The sequence below is a fragment of the Megalobrama amblycephala genome, linkage group LG11 (genome assembly GCF_018812025.1).
Source record: "Megalobrama amblycephala isolate DHTTF-2021 linkage group LG11, ASM1881202v1, whole genome shotgun sequence".
In the NCBI taxonomy this organism is placed as follows: Eukaryota; Metazoa; Chordata; class Actinopteri; order Cypriniformes; family Xenocyprididae; genus Megalobrama; species Megalobrama amblycephala.
Window position 1 is genome coordinate 29,725,470 of NC_063054.1, and position 24,314 is coordinate 29,749,783.

At 36.8% G+C, this 24,314-nt stretch overlaps 1 protein-coding gene across 21 annotated transcripts in view; it reads left to right on the forward strand.

Moving 5' to 3' along the window:
* Window positions 1–24,314, forward strand: part of adgrg6 (adhesion G protein-coupled receptor G6) — a 49,485-nt gene that overhangs the window by 11,247 nt on the left and 13,924 nt on the right. For 8 of the 21 annotated variants that reach the window (XM_048207345.1, XM_048207347.1, XM_048207344.1 and 5 more), the window contains exons 3-18: window positions 1,253–1,606; window positions 5,335–5,955; window positions 10,250–10,291; window positions 14,700–14,765; window positions 15,976–16,044; window positions 16,825–16,884; window positions 16,993–17,040; window positions 17,180–17,230; window positions 17,642–17,683; window positions 22,550–22,635; window positions 22,829–22,881; window positions 22,969–23,010; window positions 23,136–23,275; window positions 23,646–23,760; window positions 23,878–23,966; window positions 24,044–24,245. In XM_048207345.1, the coding sequence (XP_048063302.1) occupies window positions 1,253–1,606; window positions 5,335–5,955; window positions 10,250–10,291; window positions 14,700–14,765; window positions 15,976–16,044; window positions 16,825–16,884; window positions 16,993–17,040; window positions 17,180–17,230; window positions 17,642–17,683; window positions 22,550–22,635; window positions 22,829–22,881; window positions 22,969–23,010; window positions 23,136–23,275; window positions 23,646–23,760; window positions 23,878–23,966; window positions 24,044–24,245 (2,080 nt within the window). The remainder of the gene's footprint in view (window positions 1–1,252; window positions 1,607–5,334; window positions 5,956–10,249; window positions 10,292–14,699; window positions 14,766–15,975; window positions 16,045–16,824; window positions 16,885–16,992; window positions 17,041–17,179; window positions 17,231–17,641; window positions 17,684–22,549; window positions 22,636–22,828; window positions 22,882–22,968; window positions 23,011–23,135; window positions 23,276–23,645; window positions 23,761–23,877; window positions 23,967–24,043; window positions 24,246–24,314) is intronic. The other 13 variants (XM_048207341.1, XM_048207355.1, XM_048207351.1 and 10 more) reach the window with 10 other exon arrangements.

Genomic DNA, 24,314 nt, shown 5'->3' on the forward strand with positions numbered 1-24,314 from the left:
TTGTTTACGTACATCAAAATTGTCCTGAGGAAGCCACTGCATCTTGAGAAAGCTTAATCGCTCAGCCCTGCTCAATTTGCCAAAAAGTGTTGCGGTTTTTGCTTATGTGCTGTTTGGGACAGCATGAACAGAGACCATTGTCTCTGAGTCGAGTCTTTTTTCCAGTATGATGAAGTCTTTATGTCCGAGAGTTGACATGAGGGATCTGAAAGGGTTGGTTCACCCCCCCCCCCCCCCAAAAAAGTCATAATTTACTCACCCTCATGTCGTTCCGAACCCATAAGACTTTCATTCATCTACACAACACAAATGAAGATATTTTTAATGAAATCTGAGAGATTTCTGTCCCTCCATTGACAGCTCTGCGACTACCACTTCATAAAGAGAGAAAACTAATCCATATGAATTGAGCAGTTTAGTCCAGATTTTTTGAAGAGACTCGATCGCTTTATATTACGAACAGATTGAATTTAGGCTTTTATTCACATATAAACATTGATCGGTGAACATAAACAAAAGCTCAACTGTACTTGCTTGATGCGTGAGAACAAACCTCATTGGTTCTTGCAGAAGCTCAAACATGCTGTGTTTGACACACGAGAATGAACCTCATTGGTTCTCGCACGTCAAGAAAACATGCAAGAACATCTGTTTACTATAGCTGACATGTGAGTTGATGAATGTTTATATGTGAATAAAAGCATAAATTCAGATTGATGTCTCTTCAGAAAATTTGGACTAAATTGCTCAATTTATATGGATTGCTTTTATTATCTCTTTATGAACGTTTTGAAGCGTCAAAGTGGTAGTTGCGTAGACTGTCAATGGAGGGACAGAAACCTCTCAGATTTCATTAAAATATCTTTATTTGTGCTTCCAAGATGAACGAAAGTCTTATGAGTTTGGAACGACATGAGTGAATAAATTGAGTGTCAGAATTTCCATTTTTGAGTGAACTAAACCGTTAAAGGATTTGGTTGGTGGTGTCGTTCATGTGGCTACCAAATGGTTAAATCAAGAATCAGTGTTGTTTTATGGGAAAATGGCTTCGGGATTCCAAATGTAATTCAGCATATCTCGACAAGGCCGGATATCTCTTTCCCTCTCGTTCTGTCCCTGTCGATGCACTAACCCGGCGGCTGTCTAAACGCATCTTCCTGTCATCTGATTTCCCTCCTGTCCTTGGCCTCTGCTAATACCTCTGTCCTTCGGCCATGCAAGGTAAAGTGACATGTGACCTGTTTGCTTGCAGTAGCACAGAGTTGCCAGAGTAGCGTCAGCTGCAATGTGGTGCTCACCGACTCCCAGGGCTCTTTTACCTCCCCCTGCTACCCCAATGACTACCCACCCAGTCAGGCCTGCAAGTGGACCATACAGGCCCCGGCCGGCTTTATAGTGCAGATCACCTTCCTAGATTTTGAGCTCGAGGAAGCACACGGCTGCATCTATGACCGCATCGTCATCAGCACTGGCACGAGTGATGCCAAATTTTGCGGCTTAACACCCAATGGACTAACTCTCAACTCCAGTGGCAATGTGATGGAGGTTTCCTTTAACTCAGACTTTAGTGTCCAAAAGAAAGGCTTCCATATCAGTTACAAGCAAGGTATGTTTATTACATGGCGAGCTCTGCACAGCATGTTTATTTATCTATTGTTTTATTATAATATATTTGTTTATAATTAATGATAATTTAAATTATTAATATTTAATATTTTTATAATTAAAATACTATTTTTGTTAATTAAGTTGTATTTATTTATGCTTTGTTTCCTGTTATGGTTTATGGCATGCTGTTAATTATGTTTTGCTATGGTTTTGTGGCTTCAAAAAAAAAAAAAAAAAAAAAATCCTGATAATCATTCCAGACAAGTGTGACAGCTGGAGCACAATGTTTTAATGTAGTGAATAAACATCAGACTTCATAGACAGCAGCATTATCAAGATTACATTGCTAAACTCTACCACTCTGTCTCATATCACAGCTGCTGCAGCATATTGCTTTGCCTTTCACTCTATCAGTATCATCTCATTGTGTTCTTATGACCACAGTCACAAACATTTAATCATATTAAATGATTTTTATTCAGCACTTCTCGCATTCTCTCAGTCTGAGTTTTCAGCCTTCAAAATCATTTTCTTAATCAAACCTTTTGTATTGTTTTTCAGGGGGAAAAAAACAGATTAATTTATTCATTTGATTGTGTAAGATGATAAGGCTTGTTTTCAGATAATATATATATATATATATATATATATATATATATACACAGTACAGTCCAAAAGTTTGGAACCACTAAGATTTTTAATTAAGTTTCGTCTGCTCACCAAGGCTACATTTATTTAATTAAAATACAGTAAAAAACAGTAATATTGTTAAATATTATTACAATTTAAAATTACTGTTTTCTATTTGAATATATTTCACAAAGTAATTTATTCCTGTGATGCAAAGCTGAATTTTCAGCATCATTACTCCAGTCTTCAGTGTCACATGATCCTTCAGAAATCATTCTAATATGCTGATCTGCTGCTCAAGAAACATTTAATGTGTACAATTGTACAAAATATTTGTGTACAATATTTTTTTTTCAGGATTATTTGATGAATAGAAAGTTCAAAAGAACAGTGTTTATCTGAAATCTAATCTTTTGTAACATTATAAATGTCTTTACTGCCACTTTTGATTGATTTAATGCATCCTTGCTGAATAAAAGTATTCATTTCTTTAATTTCTTTTCAAAAAAATAAAAATAAAAATTCTTACTGACCCCAAACTTTTGAACGGTAGTGTATAATGCTACAGAAGCTTTGTATTTCAGATAAATGCTGTTCTTTTGAACTTTCTATTAATCAAGGAATCCTGAAAAAAAAGTACACAACTGTTTTCAACATTGAAAATAATCATAAATGTTTATTGAGCAGCAAATCAGCATATTAGAATGATTTCTGAAGGATCATGTGACACTGAAGACTGGAGTAACGATGCTGAAAATTCAGCTTTGCATCACAGGAATAAATTACTTTGTCAAATATATTTAAATAGTACACAGTTATTTTAAATTGTAATAATATTTCACAATATTACTGTTTTTTACTGTATTTTTAATTAAATAAATGTAGCCTTGGTGAGCAGACGAAACTTCTTTTAAAAACATTAAAAATCTTAGTGGTTCCAAACTTTTGGACTGTACTGTATATATATATATGATATGATATATTAAATGCCCGTTGGCAAATATTTTTTTTTCTTCTTCATAAGCATATGGAAGCCTGTTTTCACCTCAGAGTTAATAGTAAAACGTGTACAGTACCATTCGACCAAGATTTTTTAATGTTTTTGAAAGAAGTTTCTTATGCTTACAAAGGCTGCATTTATTTGATGAAAAATGCAGTAGTATTGTGAAATATTATTGCAATTTAACATAACTCTTTTCTATTTTAATATATCTTAAAATATAGTTATAGAACGTTCCAAAAGAACAAGTTATTTGAATTTTTTTGTTCACTTTTGTTGAATTTAATGCATGCTTGCTTAATAATAGAAATAATTTCTTTGAGGTATAAAGTAAAAAATAATATATATTTTAAAGGGTTAGTTTACCCAAAAATTAAAATTATGTCATTTATTACTCACCCTCATGTCGTTCCAGACCCTCGTTCATCTTCGGAACACAAATTAAGATATTTTTGATAAAATCCGATGGCTCAGTGAGGCCTCTATTGCCAGCAAGATAATTAACACTTTCAAATGCCCAGAAAGCTACTAAAGACATATTTGAAACAGTTCATGTGAGTACAGTGGTTCAACCTTAATGTTATAAAGTGTCAAGAATACTTTTTGTGCACCAAAAAAACAAAAAACAAAGCGACTTTTCAACAATATCTAGTGATGGGCAATTTCAAAACACTGCTTCATGAAGCTTCAAAGCTTTACAAATCTTTTGTTTCGAATCAGTGGTTCAGATCGTGTATCAAACTGCCAAAGTCACGTGAACTATTGAAATGTCGAAACAATTATGACGTAATGAAGTCTCATTTACTGAAATCACGTGACTTTGGCACTCCGAACCACTGATTCAAAACAAAAGATTCGTAAAGCTTCGAAGCAGTGTTTTGAAATCACCCGTCACTAGATATTGCTGAAAAGTCGTTATTTGTTTATTAAGTGTTCTCGTCACTTTATGATATTAAAGTTGCACCACTGTACTCACATGAACTGTTTTAAATATGTTTTTAGTACCTTTATGGGCATCTGAAAGTGTGAATTATCTTGCTGCCAATAGAGGCCTCACTGAGCCATCGGATTTAATCAAAAATATCTTGTGTTTCGAAGATGAACGAAGGTCTTACGGGTGTGGAACGACATGAGGGTGAGTAATTAATGACATAATTTTCATTTTTGGGCGAACTAACCCTTTAACGTGATTTTCTTCAGAATTTCTGAATCAAAGAAAGAGTTTGTGAAGTCACACATTGTATTTATTTCAGCACAGAATCAATTCAGTTCATAGAGGGAGATAAATCTTTTTGTGGCAAAAACTAAAATAAAATTGATATCTATACACTTTTTTCTAGGTGTAGCTCAATATCCAGCAACAAGGGTGCCTGCATAAATTGACAGGTAGAAGTTTGTTCTCTTGTTGCAATCAAACAGCACAAACTCCTCCAAAAGGAATAACAAGCAGCAATAAATAACCTTTGCAATGAAGTCAGACAGCTGTGAAAATACCCATTAATACCCAGTAGCTTTTACAGAGTCTGTATTTTCTATTATCTTCCCAGTTTGAAAATGAAGCACCTTTGAGATTAAGCTCATTAATGTTTAGTGTTTCATCCTTCGATAACATTAGACATCTGGTTTTGTCAGAAAGCATCACCAATATAGAGCACAGGGATCTAATAGTACAAGAAGAGATATATTTTTCCATTCCGAATTGGTCATGGTTTTTATATTGAGCCGGCCAACAGACACAAACTTCGGCCAATTTAAATGAAATGTGTCAGCAAATAGGACTTAAAAGAGGTGTTTTAACATGGCCAAAAGAATATGACTGTCCAGTTTGGAAGAAGTTTAATATGCTTGCCTTAGAATGATTTCTTAATATAATGTTCCTGACAACCTTGGATGATTTCAGACATTAATGTTTCTCTTCTTTTCTCATGTGATGAAACGTATTATAAAACAGTTACTCTGAATTAGCTGATTCACATTTGAATGTAGATGATTTGGAGATCATAAAGTGGTTTGAACGAATGGTTTTCTACTCCACAATAACTAAGTACATGCATTTGTGTCATGTTTTAAGATCTAATGGTTTTTCACTCTTGCAGTGGCAGTGGCACTGAGGAGCCAGAAGGTCACAATGCCAAAGAGCAGCAAAAGTATAGTGAGAGTGTCCAATTCAGTCTCCATTCCTGCTCTCACTGCGTTCACTGTGTGCTTTGAGATCGCCCGCACTGCCCAGAAGAGCACAGAGACCATCTTTACCTTGTCTGATGCTGCTGGGACATCCATTTTGGCATTTGAAAAAACAACAAGAGGCATGGAGCTGTTCATAGGTGCCTCCTACTGTTCTGTAAACAACATACTCACTAGCTCAGATATCACATCCAGCATGACGCCCATCTGCCTCACCTGGACCAAGTCTTCTGGCCGTGTGGCAGTGTACTTTGGAGGCCGCTATCAAACCAACACCTGCTCAACCTCTCAGGTTTACACCCTGCGGGGTGGGGATATCCTCCAGCTTGCAGGAAAAGGGTCAAGCTCAGTCAGTGTGGATGATCAGAATTTGGATGGCTTCATTTATAATTTCCGATTGTGGGATTACGCCATGCTCTCCTCTGAGCTGTCTGCCCTCACCTGTGATGTTGTGGGTAATGTCATTGACTGGGATCATCGCTTCTGGACTATCCCGGGCAGTTACACGCAGACTGACAGCACACTCAGCTGCAGTGAGTATACTGTTTTAGCTATATTCTGTGGATGCTGGTTTATGATAGATTAATAATCAGGAGGTATTAGGGGTGGGACGAGACGGGTATCTCACGAGACGAGACAAGATTTTTACACACTATTTTTAAGAAATCCTCAATGGCGAAATACATGACTAGAAAAAATATTCTGCAGGTGTATTTGAAATGTTTTAACTAATCATCTTATAATGAATGTCATTCAGTTCTACTTTCTGAGTATGAATTATCATATGCAGTAAAAGACAACAATGCTTAAGTACTGTAAAAGGTTTTGCCACTAACTCAACTGACTGACTTCTCTTCTGTATGATTTATGATTCATACTGTACATGATTTATGAGCTTCTACAACTTTTGACCTCCTAACTGAACTCCTTTCCACAAACTGATCATAGAAATAAAAACAGTATAAATAAAAATGGTAACACTTTACAATAAGGTCTCATTTTTTAACATTACTGTATTAACCAACATCAACTAACAATGAGCAATATATGTGCTACACTATTTATTAATCTTTGTTTATGTTAGTTAATAAAAATAGTCATTCATTGTTAGTTCATGATAGTTCACATGAAATGAAAAATGAAACCTTATTGTTTGTGCTTAATAAGATTAAGAGAAAACTGTTATTCGTTTTTATGGTAACATTTTACAATAAGTGCAACCATAATCTCACTCTCTCAATATTCAAAGTGCAAATAAGACCAAATTTTTATTTGATTACAACTACACTGCCCAGCCTAAAATAGATTTCATATTGAGAGATATCTGTATTCATCAGGAGCCGCTTTCAAATATGGGGTATTGAAATCGCATTTACTTTCACTTTCGCGATCACGCAAACTCTGTAAATATAGAGCGGCGGCGACCGTTATCCAACTGAATTAAATGTTTTTTATTTAAATACGAACCAAAATGACAGTGGAGGCGTAATGTAAACGTAGCGGTGGCATATTCTTTCCTAATCATTCTAACCACTCTGTCATGGCAATATCACAAGACTACTTTTCGCCTCGACGAGAAATCTCGTTACATTTTAGTGACACGAGATCTCGTCACACCCCTAGGAGGTATTGGTTTGTCCACCAGTACCATTTTCTCATAAATATTTGAGATAAATTAAATAATAATCTCATAAAACTTCAAAACAATATCAATATATAAATTTAAAATTTGCAGTCTGTAAGTTTTGCCTCTTTGTCGCCATCTCTGTTTAAAACCTGCAATTGCAGTTATTTGCAGAATTATCATCATTACTGTATGTGGGTTGTGCATCGGCACAGCTCCTCAGCGTGAATTAATCTAATGTTTTCAGGTGTATGTGTGGGCTGTCAGTCAATGCACCAGTGTGGATATTCACTGTACTTCGTAGTATATTACAGATACTACGTCTTAGAAATTTAAAAAAAAAAAAAAAAAGTTAATCTAAAGAAATTGTTCTTAACCTCAATAAGCAATTTAATGTTCCTGAGAACTCATTCCCTTTGAAATACTAATCTTTTGTTAGTACAGTGTAATCCCACGTATCTGTAATCAGATGCACATTTAAAACTGGAATATAATCTAATTTCAGTCACTCCGCAATCCGAAGTCTTGTTTTTTTACTACTGGTGATTCACCTGTTGTCAATGATGATTGTCGTTTTGAACTTTCTTGTTTACAAGCCACCATCAAACTGACAAGTTTAATTATTCCAGCTGCTGTAAGAGGCTACAAATGATCTGCCACCTGCAGCATCCCCACATGCAATATAGTCTACTAGCCAGGACTCCTTTTTTATGTATTCAGATGTGACGTAATGACGCAAAGACGAATGCCGGCAAACTCATATTTCACCCAGAAACGGGCCCAAACCACTCAATTTCACAGAAAACATTACAAGGTTCTCAACTAACAATTTTTGGTTGGCAGAATGTTCCCAGAATGTTCCCAAAATGTTAGTTTTTGGTTTATATAATTTGTTTTAATGTTCTCATAACGTTATTATAACATTTCCAGAACGTTAGTTTTTGGTTCCCAGAATGTTCTGGAAACGTTATAATAACGTTATTCAACCCAAAAGCTAATGTTCTGGGAATGTTAGAATAACGTTCTGGGAACCAAATACTAATGTTCTGGAAACGTTAAGAAAACTTTCCTGGCTAAACAAAAACAAACCATCAAAAAATAACATTCTGAGAACCAAAAACTAACATTCTGGAAACGTTATAATTACATTACGAGAACATTAGAATAACATACAAATGAAAAACTAACGTTCTGGGAACCAAAAACTAACATTCTAGGAACGTTAAGAAAACTTCTCTTGGCTAAACAAAAACAAACAAATAAAATATAATGTTCTGGGAAGCAAAAACTAACATTCTGGAAATGTTATAACCCTATGAGAACGTTAGAATAATGTTATACAAGCCAAAAACTAATGTTCTGGGAACGTTAGATTAACATTAGAATAACGTTAGTTTTGGTTCCCAGAATGTTATTCTAACGTTAATCTAACGTTCCCAGAACATTAGTATTTGGTTCCCAGAACGTTATTGTAACGTTAATCTAACGTTCCCAGAACAATAGTTTTTGGTGTGTTTAACGTTACTCTAACATTCTCATAACAAGAAGTTTCTTAACAGAATTAGAACATTAGTTTTTAGTTTGTATAACATTCCCATAACTTTACTATAACTTTCCCCAACACTTTTTATACGTGACATCAACTGTGCACATCAACAACAAGTAGAACAATTAATTTGTCTGATGAATCTGACAATTTTAAATTAGATTTGTCTTTTGTAGTAATTTTAGATTAATTTCACTTTTTAAAAAAATCCTAACATCCTAAAAACAGAGAAGTGCATAATAGATAAAATTCAGGAGTAGAAAGCATTTGAAAAAACATAAGCAAATACAGATACATAAGAAAGAAAGGGAAAATGCATTTATTTATTTTTTTTTTTACACTAACAGAGAAGGCTTTGCCTGTCCTGTGATCACAACAAGCATATGAATGCACCCAAAATTCATTAAAACCACATTCATTGGTGATCAAAGACTTGTGCATGTTAATGTTGTTTTGTCATGTGCACATAACCATGCAATTAATATCTAAGTGCTGATATTCATCTTGCTTGGACAAGTTTCTGCTGTATGTTTTTCATCCAGTATATCATACTGGAAACACTTTGGCATGCAAGGTGTAAATGCAATCCAGGCAAAGGATTTCCAGACTTTCTGGATACAAATGGGTGTTAATGCCAGGTTTGAATGGGCCTTAGTTTGACCATTCCCGGTGCATTTTCTGAAAAAATGCAGAAAGAATCTTGAGAACCAATCTCATCCCACTACCCAAGACAGCACTTTTAAAGTCCTTCAAATGCCCTTTAACTCCCAGCGCAGAGGAATGAGCTTTGGGTGGAATAGCAAAGGCAGGCATGACTCACATGCATAACAAGCTTCACCAGGGACTGCTTTCTTCCACTTAGTTTGGTTCCTGAAACTCTAGATGCCCAGCAGAGCTTGGGTCAGCAGCCCATGGAAAAAAGTGTCGCTTTAAACTATGGTGCCTCAGGTCAAAAGCATTAACTCACTAACTTTCTGTTCTTTACGAAAGATAAAGCCATATGTCCTGTGTGAACATTTGGTCTGTGTTAGTCTTGGAAGTATTTTCTCCGGATAACCTGTTAAATCGCCTATATAGAGATCCCTGTCAGGAGCATGTAAGAACAGAGAGAACACTGATTCCTCTTCAGAGTTCCTTTAGATAACAGATCATATGCAAATCATTAGCAACACAATGTCTTTTTATGTTAATATACAGTTTGCTTCAAAGGTCTGAGTCCATGTGAAAATGCTTGTTTTTTTTCATTACCAATTTTTTTTAGCATAACAATTTGAGTGAAAAGTTGTATTGAAAAATAAGCATGTGCCCCTTTTGCTCTGTGTAAAAACTTGAAGATCAGCATGTTTTGAGAATGATTATCTTGATTAAAAATTAGCTCTTTTTTAAGCAATTTTTTTAAACTATGGTGAACAATCTGAAATACTTCTTTATTTTTTGTCATAAAACTCCTTTTTTGTTTGTTTTGTTTTTTTGATAATCCATATGGTTCACAATTTAAATTGAATTTTGAATCCAAGATTTTCAATGTGGACATATTTCATGTTTTCATGTTTATTGTATGCAACTTATACCACTATGCCATTTCACTTGAATTGAATGAACTGCTTATGCTAACTGTAGTTTGGAAAAGCAACTAATTTCTCGTCTTTTTTTGCAGTCTGTTACCCAAATTGCATTCACTTAACAGCTTCAACTAGTGGTGAGTGTACTGCTAACATGCCTAATATGTGTGTCATTTGCTTGCTTTTAACTGTGAATGTCAACGCTTCAACCTTTTTCTGTACCTGAAGATGTTTTTTGCTTTATTAACTGTCATGTCATTCCAAACTGCCATGACTTTCTGTGGCTACTTGCTTTGAAGAGCACAAAAATTTTGAATAAGGCTGTGAACTGAACTGAGACTGAAGCCTCAAGCTTCATAAAGGACACAAATGCTCCATAAGAATTATCATAAAAGCAGTCCATATGATTCAAATTCACAGTTCAGGTCTGCATCAGCACATCTGAAGTCAGTATGTTAAGCTTTGTGTGATGAATAGTCCACTTTTTTTAAGTTATAGCCTATTTTTGGCCTTTTATGCCTCTATTTGATAGGATAGTGTAGATGAGTCAGGAAGCAATGGGGACTTGTAACCCGAAAGTCATGGTTTCGAGTCTCGGTACCGGCAGGAAATGTAAGAGAGGGAAGTGAATGAACAGAGCTCTCTTCCACGCTCATTACCCACAACTGAGGTGCCCTTGAGTAAGTCACCTAACCGCCAATCGCTCCCTGGGCGCCGCAGCAAAAACGTCTGCCCACTGTTCCGGGTGTGTGTGCACTTGGATGGGTGAAATGCGGAGCACAAATTCCAAGTATGGGACGCTTGAAGCACAGATGTGCCATATGTCGGAGCGCTGCCCACAAGGCTGTTGTTCTGATGAATAGTCCAAATTTTAAGTCTTTTTTTTTTACTGATAAACATCTCCTCCAGTGAGCTGTCAACTATTTTGACTGGATTAAAGGCCTGTTCACACCAAGAACAATAATAAGAACGATAACTTTATTTGTGTCCACACAATGAACAATAACGGTCTGTTTATTGTAAGCTCACGCGCTGCGGTTTCAAAGTGTGTACAACATGTTTTTGCTGTTCTTGTTGCATTTACACAGCTTTAACCAGCAGATGTCCTCAGCATGCTATGTTTCGAGTGAATAGCTAGTGTAATCGATCTAATCTAACAAATCTAATATACAAATCTAATAATATCTAATCTAACAAAGTATAGTAAATATAGTGGGATAAAAACAACACCTAGTCTTTTTCACTGCAAATTCAAAGGAAGCAAGACAATGTTGTCAAAACTAGAGCTGGACACCTGAGGTAATTACGTTGGCTTGAAAAAGCCAACTTACTGTTATGCTATTTTCTTCTGAGACTAAATTTTCCAACTCTAACTCTTCCTAGAGCTTTAACTCTACATACTCCAAACTTGGGTCAGATCTTCAGACTGTTCTGACTTAGTGTGCTATATCTTTTCTAACTGATCCGACTTACAGTTTTCCTAAAAAAGACTGTTAAAGCTCGGAAAAATCCCATTGACTTTCATTGACGGAATGTTCAAATGAGCCAAAAGACTGTTCAAACTCCAACTGTCAAAATTCAAATTTAAACTACGGATGCCCATTAGACTCAAAAACTCAATTAGACTCAAGTGCCATTCTATGTACTATTTCTAATCCATTCAAACTCATAAACTCATCTATCTATCTATCTATCTATCTATCTATCTATCTATCTATCTATCTATCTATCTATCTATCTATCTATCTATCAAACTAAATCTATCTATCTATCTATCTATCTATCTATCTATCTATCTATCTATCCATCAAACTAAATCTATCTATCCATCTATCCATCAAACTAAATCTATCTATCTATCTATCTATCTATCTATCTATCTATCTATCTATCTATCTATCAAACTAAATCTATCTATCTATCCATCTATCCATCAAACTAAATCTATCTATCTATCTATCTATCTATCTATCTATCTATCTATCTATCTATCTATCTATCTATCTATCAAACTAAATCTATCTATCCATCAAACTAAATCTATCTATCTATCATCTATCTATCTATCAAACTAAATCTAGCAACACGCTAACAACGACCCCGAGTACCCTAGCAACCGCATAGCAACACCTCAGTGACCACCCCGAGTACCCTAGCAACCGCATAGCAACACCATAGCGACCCCCCGAGTACCCTAGCAACCACATAGCAACACCATAGCGACCACCCTGAGTACCTTAGCAACCGCATAGCAACACCCTAGCGACCACCCCGAGTACCTTAGCAACTGCATAGCAACACCCTAGCAACCACCCAGAATACCTTAGCAACCATCCCGAGTACCCTAGCAACCGCATAGCAACACCCTAGCATCCACCCCGAGTACCCTAGCAACCACATAGCAACATCTTAGCAACCACTCAGAGTACCCTAGCAACCGCATAGCAACACCTTAGCAACCACACAGAGCACCCTAGTACTAAACTAAAACTGAAACTTTCAAACTGAAAACTTTTAAAACTGCTTCAAACTTTCTGGACCGGCTTTTTCAAGCCAACTTAAAGTTTGTCTCGACAAACTTTTTTATCTAGTTTTATTTTACACTGTTAACTGCCATTTTAAATGCACGAGCCCTTAAATTAGAACGGATTCTGATTGGCTGTCAGTGTTTTATCGTTCAACAGCTGGGGAAAAAAATCATTCTGAAAGTGAGCCCAACGATATTGTTTCTATATAGTTAGTTATCGTTATAGCTGTGGTGTGAAAGCCGTTTCTTTTATATTTAGAATGATTTTTAGAATTATATCTTTATCATTATCTTTATAGTTATCGTTCTTGGTGTGAACAGGCCTTTAGTCACTAGGTTGAACTTGAGAACTGGACCTGTCTATTTCTTGAATGAATCATTTTGCCTGGTTTTGTGAACCAAGATGTTCTTCATTGAGAAGATCTAAATGAGTCCTTCACAAATAAGATGCCCCCATGATATTTTAAACGTGCTGTTTTGTCATTTTGCAGAATATTTTTAGAAATTCACTTTTTTGGTTCTTCACTAAAGAAAGTCATGTTTGGAATGACTGAGGTGTCAATGAAAATGTAAATTCATTAATTTTGCCATTTTGGTAGATTTTTTTTTTTTTTGGTAGGTAGGTCTGTTCCAGGTCAGTTTTGCTTTTAGCTAGCATTTCTTGACCTTCACAGGAGCAGTGTAAGACCCCCTTAGCAAACTGCAGACAGTTAGACGCTGGAGCCTATGACACATAACTATTTCCTTTGCTCAGTTACAACCAGCTGTGCTTGTGATGTTGGCATGAAGTCAAGAGGCCCGTGAAGTTGAGCCCGGAGCAAAACTAATGCTGTCACTAATAAGCATGCTTTTAAGACGCTACCCTCCCCTCTCTTTCCATTGGGTACTCATGTGCTTCCCTCTCATCCTTTGACAAGACCAGTGGGTGACGGCGATCCCACCTTGCATGGAAACGCACTGGAGGAGCCCATCCTTAGAACAGCTCTGTGGTTTTTTTTCCCCCTCAACCTGCCTTTTAACGCAGAACTTCAAGATGATCAGAGACTCAGTGCTATAATGCTAGACAGCCACCTCAATGTGACGTCTCTGTTAATATATTTAAGAGCTCTTAAAGTTATCCTGCTACTTCATTCCTATGAGGTGCTATGGATTAGTTCTTCTGTGTAGTTTGACACCTGAATCAAATCATTTTGGAGTTTTTCCACGAATGACTTGTCCTCAAAGCTTAAGTCAGATTTATATTGTATTTGAAAATGTCAAAATATTAAAGCCTTCAAAATCTTGGTCTGTGCAAATGGTTTATTGACTGAACTTTTGGTCAGTGCCGTATGCTCAGATATGCTCTGATGAGGATTGCATTGACTAAAGCTTAACCAATAGATTTGCATTGCAAGTTGAGTTTTTCCTTTTGTAGATTGCTTGGCTTTTAAATTATGTTTAAGATTTGATGTCGCTTCATGCATTCAAGCATGTTGTTTAGACAGTCAGAAACTAGCAGATAAATTGGGAAGATCTGAAAAGCAAGATACAATTTGGTATTTCACACATCCCTAATGGATTTGTGTTGAGAAAAGGTGGCACTCCTGGGCCTGGATCAAACCAGCCAGTAGAACATTTCTGTCATTCAACTGTGGCGAATTATTAAATTCCACCTTTGAGTCGCTGATGTTCAAGTTTCAGCTTGGACATTTTGAGGTCACATTCCATTGTCAAAGCCCACAGGAGTGCTGGGAAATCTATGACACTTTTTCAATCCAATTTTTGTCCTAAGTTAGACTTGAAATTCTATTTATGGACGTAAAAGAGAAAGAATTAATATTTTTGACAGTGTTTTAAGTCTGCCCGCTCAATTCATTTTTGATATATTTTTGTGACTTTGTACAGTATGTCAGTAGATTTTATATATATTATAGATATTTTTATAAATTTAGTTTTAGTTTCACTTGAGAATTTTGTTTGTTTTTCAATCATGCATTTATTTATAAAATGTCAAATGTTAATTTTCAAATCTTTCATAGGCACTGCCATAGCAACTCTTTCCCCGGAAACCCCAGGTTGTGCCTCCCCCGGACTTGGCTGCCCAGGTAGGAAGAGAAATATCCTTATTAACTTTTAATGCTGAACACATTCTTCAAAACATGTATTTTCTCCCTGGATAATTAGTTGACCCATTATAAAAAGTTCTCATCAAAGACTACCTTTTTTATTGCATCTATACAACTTTGCTAATTAAAAATATTTATTTGTCTCTTATTGATTTCATTTATTATTTTTAAAAACAAATGTATTAAAACCAAAACGTTCCTGAAAAATGAAATATAATACTTAATTTGCAAGTCTTAGACCTTTAGTTTTGTGTAAGCATGCCAAACAAAAACAGCTTGCCTTCCGCTCATTAAGACTCCCCTAAACTGAACCGGTGGCCAATAAATGTCCATCATCGGTAGGGAGCCATGAGAATCCTCAGGCTTAATGTTCTCAAGTAATTTCCATTAAAGGTCATTGTCCTATTTTAACCATTTTGCTTCTTTCCCACTGGTCTACTAAAATTTCTTTGCATCATATTTATTCCCAAAAATGGCACATTCATGCCTGGAGATTGTAGTCTTCTTTCAATAAAGTTAGTCTTCTAGGTTTAGATATGTTTTGTTAACCTTTTCTTCTCATCATTGAACTATATTTCATCATAGTTTTTGTTGTTGTTTTGTTTTGCCTACAGTATATCATGGAGCTAAAACATCTATGCAGAGAAATCTATATTAGTTTATCAGTGTATATAAAGTAAGAAGTTTCTGCGCATATCTCTTTTTTGGGGGTTAGGCAATCACAGGTAATTGCCTCCTCGAAATTCCATGATGATTAATTACACTTAACTGGCTGTCCTATCTGAGGGGAAAAAAGCATAGGTGAAAAAAGACAGATTGACCTGTGTATTTCTAATGATACACAATGTAGTATTCAGTGTCCTGGGTAGAAAATGACTAGTAACAGATAGAAAATTGTGAGGAAAACATAGGAACTAGCAGGAGAACATCTCCCTTTTCAGCACATTGTTAGAATATGATAAAGGCAATGAAACTTTTAAGCAAGGGCAAGTAAAAAACTGTTAAATATATTTAGAAAATGCCAGATTTTTCATTTCTGGTTATTTTTTTTTTTTTTCCCATATTCATCTCACGCTATGCTTGTGATTCACACAACTGTTCATTTGCTCCACAAGTTGTTCTTGCTTTTTTGGTTTCATTCTAACCTCCATTTAATGCCACTGTGCCCTTCTTCCATCCCTGCCACCAGCAACATTAACTGTTACCACCGCATCCATTGCCACCACTAACATGATTCCTACTAATGCAACAACCCACGGTAAGCGTTCACCTCTGCCTTCTCATCATTTTATGCCTGTGTTCCTTTTGTTTCATGAGGGTAATGTCTTTTGCCTAATGCAGAGCAGGTGGTGGTCAACTTATTTGGAGAATATCCTTATTAGCTGCGAAAGTAATGTTCCATTTAGAAATAGAGGATGTTTTATTAATGCCAGTGGAATTGTTCCAGAATATTTAATGACTTTTAAAATGTTTGAAAGTAGATTTGAAATAATGCCAAAGAGAATGGTTGCTTTATATGGCACATAATGTTTTTTATTTAATCCTGCAGGATTGTTTTAAAGTAAATCTGTCTGGTTGAAATGCTAATATCTGTCACATCATTGTAGTTTACAGGTGATTTAAAAGTTTGTAAGCAGTATTAATTCCTGTTTAAATGTACTTTATTCCCTCTCTTTTCATCTTTTTTTCTTTTGTTCTGGCATCAAATAATGTAGTAACAATTCAGTTGATTTTCTTCATTTAAATATATGCCAAACGAGGCAGATTACTTTGTATAACAAGGTGTAGTTTACCCAAAAATGACAATTTTGTCATCATTTATTCATCCATATAATGTTTAAAAGATGACAGAAATTTTGGCCTAAGGCATCTATCAAATAATTCATAATTTTTTTAACCACATATTCCTAGTTAAATGTATATCTACATTTTTAAATTAATGTTATGAAGCGAATGACCCAGTAGATTTATTCGTTATTGAACTTTAAATATGGATGCATGTCAGTAGAGCTCATTATCTCTCTATTTTCTTCTTTAGCTATTACTACTACTCTTTCATACACAACTACTTCTAGCATGCCTCTAACCACAACTTCTGGTAAGCAAATATCTAGGTTTCCTATTGTTTTATATTCTGTTTAATGAGGTATGATAAATACCTTCACTAATACATGTGCATGGCTCTGCCTCTTTATACCAACACTAGTTCTACTCACACCCACCACTAGTGCTAAAACAACAACTACAACTACTGGTAAGCTAACAGTTACTGAATCACCGATTTCTTTTCATTTTAATTCACCTTTTCAGCCATTAATATACATTTATGCTGTTTCATATTGCCATACTAACCAAACTTTTAACATTGTCATGTCTATGTGTGCCATCATTAGTACCAACTACATCACCTTTAATCCAATCTAACCCACCACTCATCAACCCTGGTAAGATATCACTTCTGCAAAAGATATATGATCAAATACCAATTTTATTACCGCAGATGTTTAATATTGCCTACAATCTGCTTTTAGATCTATTTGATTGTATTTGCCAATATGTTTCTAATTATTCCTGGTTAACAGATTTACCTTTATTTAATATACTGTAAGAGTAGATATATGTAAAAAATAAAATTAGCATTTCAACAATTAATGCTATAATTTTTATAGTTTTTTTTTTAATTGGATAAAGTAATGGCACAAGTTTTGGCAAATACCTTTAACTGCAAGAAATTAAAAATAAACAAAAATGACCAATCAATATAAAGAAAATGCATGTCAGTATAAGGACCCTTGTCTATTTGTTCATTTACCTAAAGCATTCATCAGTCACTTAATCCATTCCTTCATCTGCAGCTGCTGCTACTAACTCACCTCTGTCCAACAGCAAAACCAATGGTAAGCCAAACCTGTTATCTCACATCATACATGGCTTGCTTGTGCTTACCAGGGGATGTCACTGCTAAACTTTCATTTGTATGGGCAAAATGGGAGCGGCTAGCTTGTCTAAATAGAAATGGGAATTAAAAGATTGGTTTATTGCTCTGAAAATTTTCAGGGTGCGGATGAAAGGCTTCATACCTCTTATTTTTTATATATTGATCTAATATTACCTTAATTATCTACTAGAATGTTAAAAAAAATAAAATAAATATATATATATATTTGGATGAATAAACACCTTTGTAACTCCATTTTGTCAAGTGTCTACTGTGTTTAGCTTAGCTTAAATCTGTGAATTTGTTTTTTTTTTTTTACTTCTACTTCCTGTATGGATCTATCAAAATCTTGAAAGATTTTTTTTTTTTTTTCTTCCAGGTCATAGAATTATTTAAACACTTATCTTCCCTCTTCTCTTTCATGGCATATTCTTAAATTCCCTAACTGTGTTCAGCTAAAACCTTTCCTGGCAGCTATTACAGTTCTCTACTGTTCTCTTGCTCTTTAGCAAAGCTACATATTCAAAATACATTTCAACTACTATTCTTTAACATTCAGCGTAGCACCCTGTGTACTTTAATGTAATCTATTTTATATTTGTTAGTCCCTTATATTAACTGTCAGGCCATTTAGAACTAATTATTGGCTTATTTGTGATGCTAATACTATCTTTCTAGCATTCCTTCTGTGCTAATATTAGCATTGCCTTCCTGACAGTTTTCCTGAAATCTTTGAGCTTTGTTTCTGCTGTATAACTTCATTTTGCTTTCTGTACAGTCCTCATTTAGGTATTGACCCCTGGATTATGTGCTTTATTTGTTCTTATGCTAACCTCTGTATTGTTTTTTTGAATGGGATTTTTTTCAGAATGTTTTCCAGTATATTGTTTTGTTCTGTTATATGGTGTATATGGTGATCTGCAAAGATAAATAATAGCCTGCTCTGACCTCTTCATTTTTACCAATTCCTGGATCCTCTGCTAAATAATTGGAGCAGAAAAAGAGAGGGCTGCATTTTTGTGGTCACTACTGCGGTTTACTCCTCGCGCTGAGACTCCGTCCACTAGCTCTCCCCCTGCTAGGCCTCTTGTTGCTCCTGCTCCCCGGGGCCCCAAAACATCACTCGGCTTCATCTCCACACCCCTCATCTGGCCCGTGAGGAAGAAAGTTGAGACTGCCGTCACTCGGCCACACAAACGTCCCGTCATCCATCTGACCAAGCCGCCTGCCCAACCGACAATAAGCATGACGAATGAATCCCACTGGCTGAAAACATCCACTATTGCCTCTGTTGCCAAGAAAACAGACTCTACAAGCATGAGGCCAGCCTATTCCCAGGTGAAGCCTCCATGGCAACCAGATGCTCACAATCAGAGTGAAGACTTTGAGTCTTTCCAGGTGGCGTCACTCAGTAATCGTAAGAATAAGCCGCTAGCTCCCCAACTGGTCCTGAGTGATAGTGACAAGAACAGCACAGAGATACTTGATTACCCATCGGGTTTTGGCCCAGAGGCGTTTTTTTACGACATTGACCTAGATGATGATGTCTTCAGCCTGTTTGACTTTGATTCCACCTACTCCCTGGATGAAAGCTTGGCCACTGTCATCCCCCATAACATGTCCTTCTTAGAAATAGAAAGTGTGCCTACTGTCAACACCACGACTTTTGGACCTGTGAGACAGGCTGTTAGCAAACACGAACATTTACACAGTCAGTCAGACCTTAGTTTACCCTGGGCTGTGTCAGAGTTGGCACAGGTCTCAGAGCAGCTCGAGACAGACAGCAACTGGACACTTATCCCTTCTCCCGTCATGAGTCCGGGAGGAACAGGTGTGCAAATGATCCAGCCTGAGCTCAAGAGTCTCTCTGGCCAAACAGCAGCATGGCCAGAGTGGTCGCCCACACACCTTGTGGATATAAAGCTAACAAGCACCGTGCCCTGGGGCCTCGCTGAGGCAACTGCCACCAAGGACACTTTTAAAGATGTTCAACACGGTCAGAAAAAGTCCACCATCGTGCCCACAACAGTTACAGATGACCAGATAGAAACTTTAGCAGAGGGTTATGCCAGGACAAGCCTGACAGAACATGAGTATAGTCTTACCGATACCACCCCTTCCTTTTCTTCATCAACCTCCCAATTGAGCTCTTTCGACTATCTCCCTGATCAAACTATTTTACTCGTAGCGCCTTTGGCAGCGAGCCCTCTCGCTCCGCAAGGCAGCTATCCCCTCACAACAGAGACACTTGTTATCTCCTCTCTCTCTCCCTCTTTTAGTGTCGAGCCGGTGAGTGGACTGCTTATGGATTCAACCCGCAGCGCTGCCACTCTTATTGAGCCTCTGAGTTCATTGCCTACTGCAGGGGTTCAAAGTGACTCTTTAATGACAGAGGCCATCAGACCGAGTCTGTTGTCTTCTTCGCCGCACACTGATGTTTTCCCATCTCTGACACCTGGCTCAGCCCAAAGTCTCTTTATCTCTGATGCCAAAAACAACACTGACCTGGTTTTACCCTCAATGAACAATCAGTTTATCCTCTCTGAAAACCCGCAAGCTGTTGACTCCAGCCAATTCCCAACTTCCAGAGTTCTCACTTTGTATCCAGGCATCGAAAGCGGCATTTCTACGTCAATAGTGGGCAGCGGGTCCCATTTAGATTCACCTCTGGTGCTGGAGCCGTCACGTGTAAACAGATTGCCAGAGACCCTTTTCAGAGGCTTAAGCAGGCAAGGCGATGTTAATCCTTCAGAGGCTGATCTGAGGGACTTGTCGCATATGCCTCATATTTCTGTCAGCGCTAGTTCAGAATTACCATACGGTTCTGTGGTGGCCCTGACAGACGAATGGAGAGGTTCTCAGTCTTCACCCCTTAATTCAGACTCTCATATGAAAGTGGAAATGATAGATATATCACCCACATTCAATTTGCCCTCCCAAAACATTTTAGACTCTGGCTCAGAACATGGCATGGTCACTACGACGTGGTTGGGCTATTCCGGGGAGAGCTCCCAAATTTCATCATCTGAAATATTTCCCTCCCTTTTGTTCAATTTGATAAGTAAGAATGAACCAGATGATGCCTCACCTTATGAAACCAAATTCACATATCAATCAGAGACAATGGACATTTCTAACTTCATAAAGCCTGCTGATGTCTTTGCTTCTCAGTCTGAAGGAGAGATTTATCAGGATGGATTTGTTATTTCTGGTGCATATAGTCGAATAAGCAGTCCAACCCACACATATGTTGAAGCCACCACTACCACATGGTCTCTCAATACAACTTCTTCTCTAAATATATCAGAAGTCTCTAAGTCATTTAACCAAAACAGCACACATGACTCTACTGATCAACATAGTAACTTCACAAACATGACCGGTGAGCAGATTGTGAGCCATTCAAACACCATTTTAGCCTATGAATTGTTTAGAACAGATATACACACATTTGAATCATTGTCAGTGAACTTGCCACACACTCCCCCTCCTTTGCAAATGACTATGACTTATGCAGATCTGTCATCTCGAACCCGACCAAACCCTGCTTTTCATCAATTCTCCACCTTTACAAGCAGCATGCCATCAGAACTTGAAAGGAGTGCTTCCATTCCAGTCCTTCAACCCTCCAAATCAATGGACATCTCAAGCAGTTACAGTCGAGACCTGCTGGACACTAAACATGTCCACTCCTCAACAACAAAGCAGCCATTTTGGGCCAAGAATGAATCAGCAAACCCCTCCAGCCACAACCACAATGTGCTCGTTGTTCAGCCCGCCACCACAGATAGCGAGACGCATCCGTCTCCAGCTATTGACGACCAGTCTTTTGTCCCCTCAAATGGCACAGTCGACACCCCGACCAAAGGAGTCAGCGCAGGTTTTGGCTCTGTGCACACTGGTGCCACCAATGGAACTACTACAGAACTGGCCCCATGTCCATGTAAAGCTCCCTTTCATATTACATGTCTGTGTGGACTTTCAACCGGGAACAGTATGTTTTCCAATAACAATCTAGAACTTAGAAAGAAAGATAGCTTCTTTTATTGCTGAATCCTGACTTTCTGACCAAGTGATCGTAGAATGATGGGTTGTTCAATTGAGGGGGGAAAAATCACTCTGTCTTCTCAGTGTGCAAATTTTTGTTTTTGATTCCATGTGATTTACTAGAAGTAGTAAGATATTAACCATAGCCAGTTCTGATAATCAATGAGTTTCAGTTCTCTTCGTATACTGGCTGTTATTCGCTCACTCAAATTGAGTGCATAGGTCTCTTGTAATTATCCAGATTTGTATTATTCTTCCTTCTTAGGAGACTACCTGAAGTTTTTTTATTTTTTACATTGAACAGTTCAGCTTTACTTTCAAGAAGAATTTGCACTCTGATGATTTTACGAGAGAACTGTGCTATCTTAGAAAGCTCTCTCACATTTTCAATTTGTGGAAATAATTATTTATTTATTTTTTTATTATATCTGGAGTCTCCTAAGAAAGTTTTGGCATGGTGTAGTTATGCATTATAAAGTAGTCCAGCACTAACAACTCAAGATACATGAGAGCCATCTTGTGATAGAAGTGCAGCATAGCAGTAGATCTCAAAAAAAAAAAAAAAAAAAAACTTGGCATGATGAAGCGGGATTTTCTTTTACTGTCAAATCATCTATATTGAATTTGTTTTTACAACACTTTGGATAGATTTGATTTAAAATGTTTCAAAATTGTTAATTACAAAGATTTTTTTGAGTACTGCTATGCAGCACAGGAGAAAAGTGAATTAATAAATTGTGTTTTGATTGATAAAAAATACTGTATTCTCCTTTTACAGAGGAAATTTTCTACAGAATATCCCTTGTGGTTATTGATGAACAAGCAAACACCTCCAGGGATGTTAAGATGATGATATCTCAATGGGTATATCTATATTTTTTTGTTTCACTGTCAAATTCATTTTAAGTCTCTATTAATAGATATTATGATAACTGATAATTTTATGAATTCTGAAATTGCACCGATATAACATGGTTTCCTCTTCTGCATTAGCTCTCAATTATATCTCTTTCTGAACATGTTGCCGCTTACTAATCCATTTCTGTGATTTTTACAGCTTAATCAAACGTTTCAGAACTGGATCTACAGAGTTTATGTTAATAGCGTCAGGTAGGGTTCTTTTTTAATTGAAAATGAACATCTCTTTCTTTTATCTAATGATGACTGTTAGCGATCTTGCTCTCATCCCCTTTTCAGTCTCCAACCTGACACTGTTCTCTCAAGGGCCGCAACGATTCGGTAAAACAATCTATATCTATTTTTTTATCTATTTTTACTAATGCAATGGTAACCATGTTTTACAATGTTTTGTTTTCAGTATTTTTGATGTCTAAAAAAATGTTGTGGTGTTACATTCTACTTAGACAAACCTACATGGCCCTGCTGGTGTATAAGAATACCACTGATGCAAGTCTGACCGAGGCAGAGATTGAGAACAGGCTGAGAAGTGCCCCTGTAATTGGAAATGGCTTAATATTGGACAGTGTGTCTGTGAATTTAATGGGTATGGCATGATCCACAGTGTTCAATAATTCAGTAGCCTTTGCATTTGCATATTGTTTAAAAAAACATGATTATTAAGATCTCCTCCTAAAATATGGCTGATATGGTATTCATCTTGAACCTACACGATACCTAGCGACGTGGAGGTAGCATCACGCCACTGCAAACGTTTGTAGTTATCAAAGCCATAATATCATTTTAAACATTTTCATGTCTTAGGAGTAAATCCATTTTAATGAGAAAAAAAGTACTGAGTGTACCTTTAAGGAAGCACATAGCCTGGAAAATGTCAGAACATGTGGCTCTTCTTTAAAGAAAGGTTTGTAATTGAATCCTTTTAATCCTGTCCCTGTTTGATTGCTTTGCCTCAGAAAACTGCCAGCCAGAGGAGTTCCCGTTCCACTACAGATGGCCAGAGAGCAGACCCACAGTCACCCAGTATATCCCCTGTTTCCCTTACAAAGAGCAAAACGCATCCAGGACTTGGTGAGTAGACACTTATACCTTCTGATCTAGATGCAAATAGGAATAAACTAATTGAAGCAGTAATCATGTTTTAGCAAATCAATTAAATAATTTGCATTTGTTTTTTCTGCTCTTTAGCATGATTAGCCAGTATAATTACACATCATTTTGGGCTCTTCCTGACCGTGGAAACTGCACTAATATAACAAGCATTTCAGTTTCACAAGGTAGGTTCTGATCCACACTGCACGCATTACTCTGAAATCAAAACTAGCTTTAATAACTCTTACTTTCAATTCAACAGAGAATGCAATGGAAGTGGCCGTGCAGCTCGCTGACATCACTAATAATGAGCTCTCTAAGGAGGAGGTGGCACAGATTGTCTCTAAGTTGAAAGAACTTGTGAACATAGCCAAAATCAACGCCACCCTGGCCAGCGCTGTGGTCACTATCATCTCCAATGTCATGGTCAGCTCAGATGACGCTCAAAAGGACTCCTCAGAGACGTATGTGTTCTTACATACACTGTAGAAAATTTAAGTTTGTCAAACTTAACTTAAAAATGAAGGCATTTG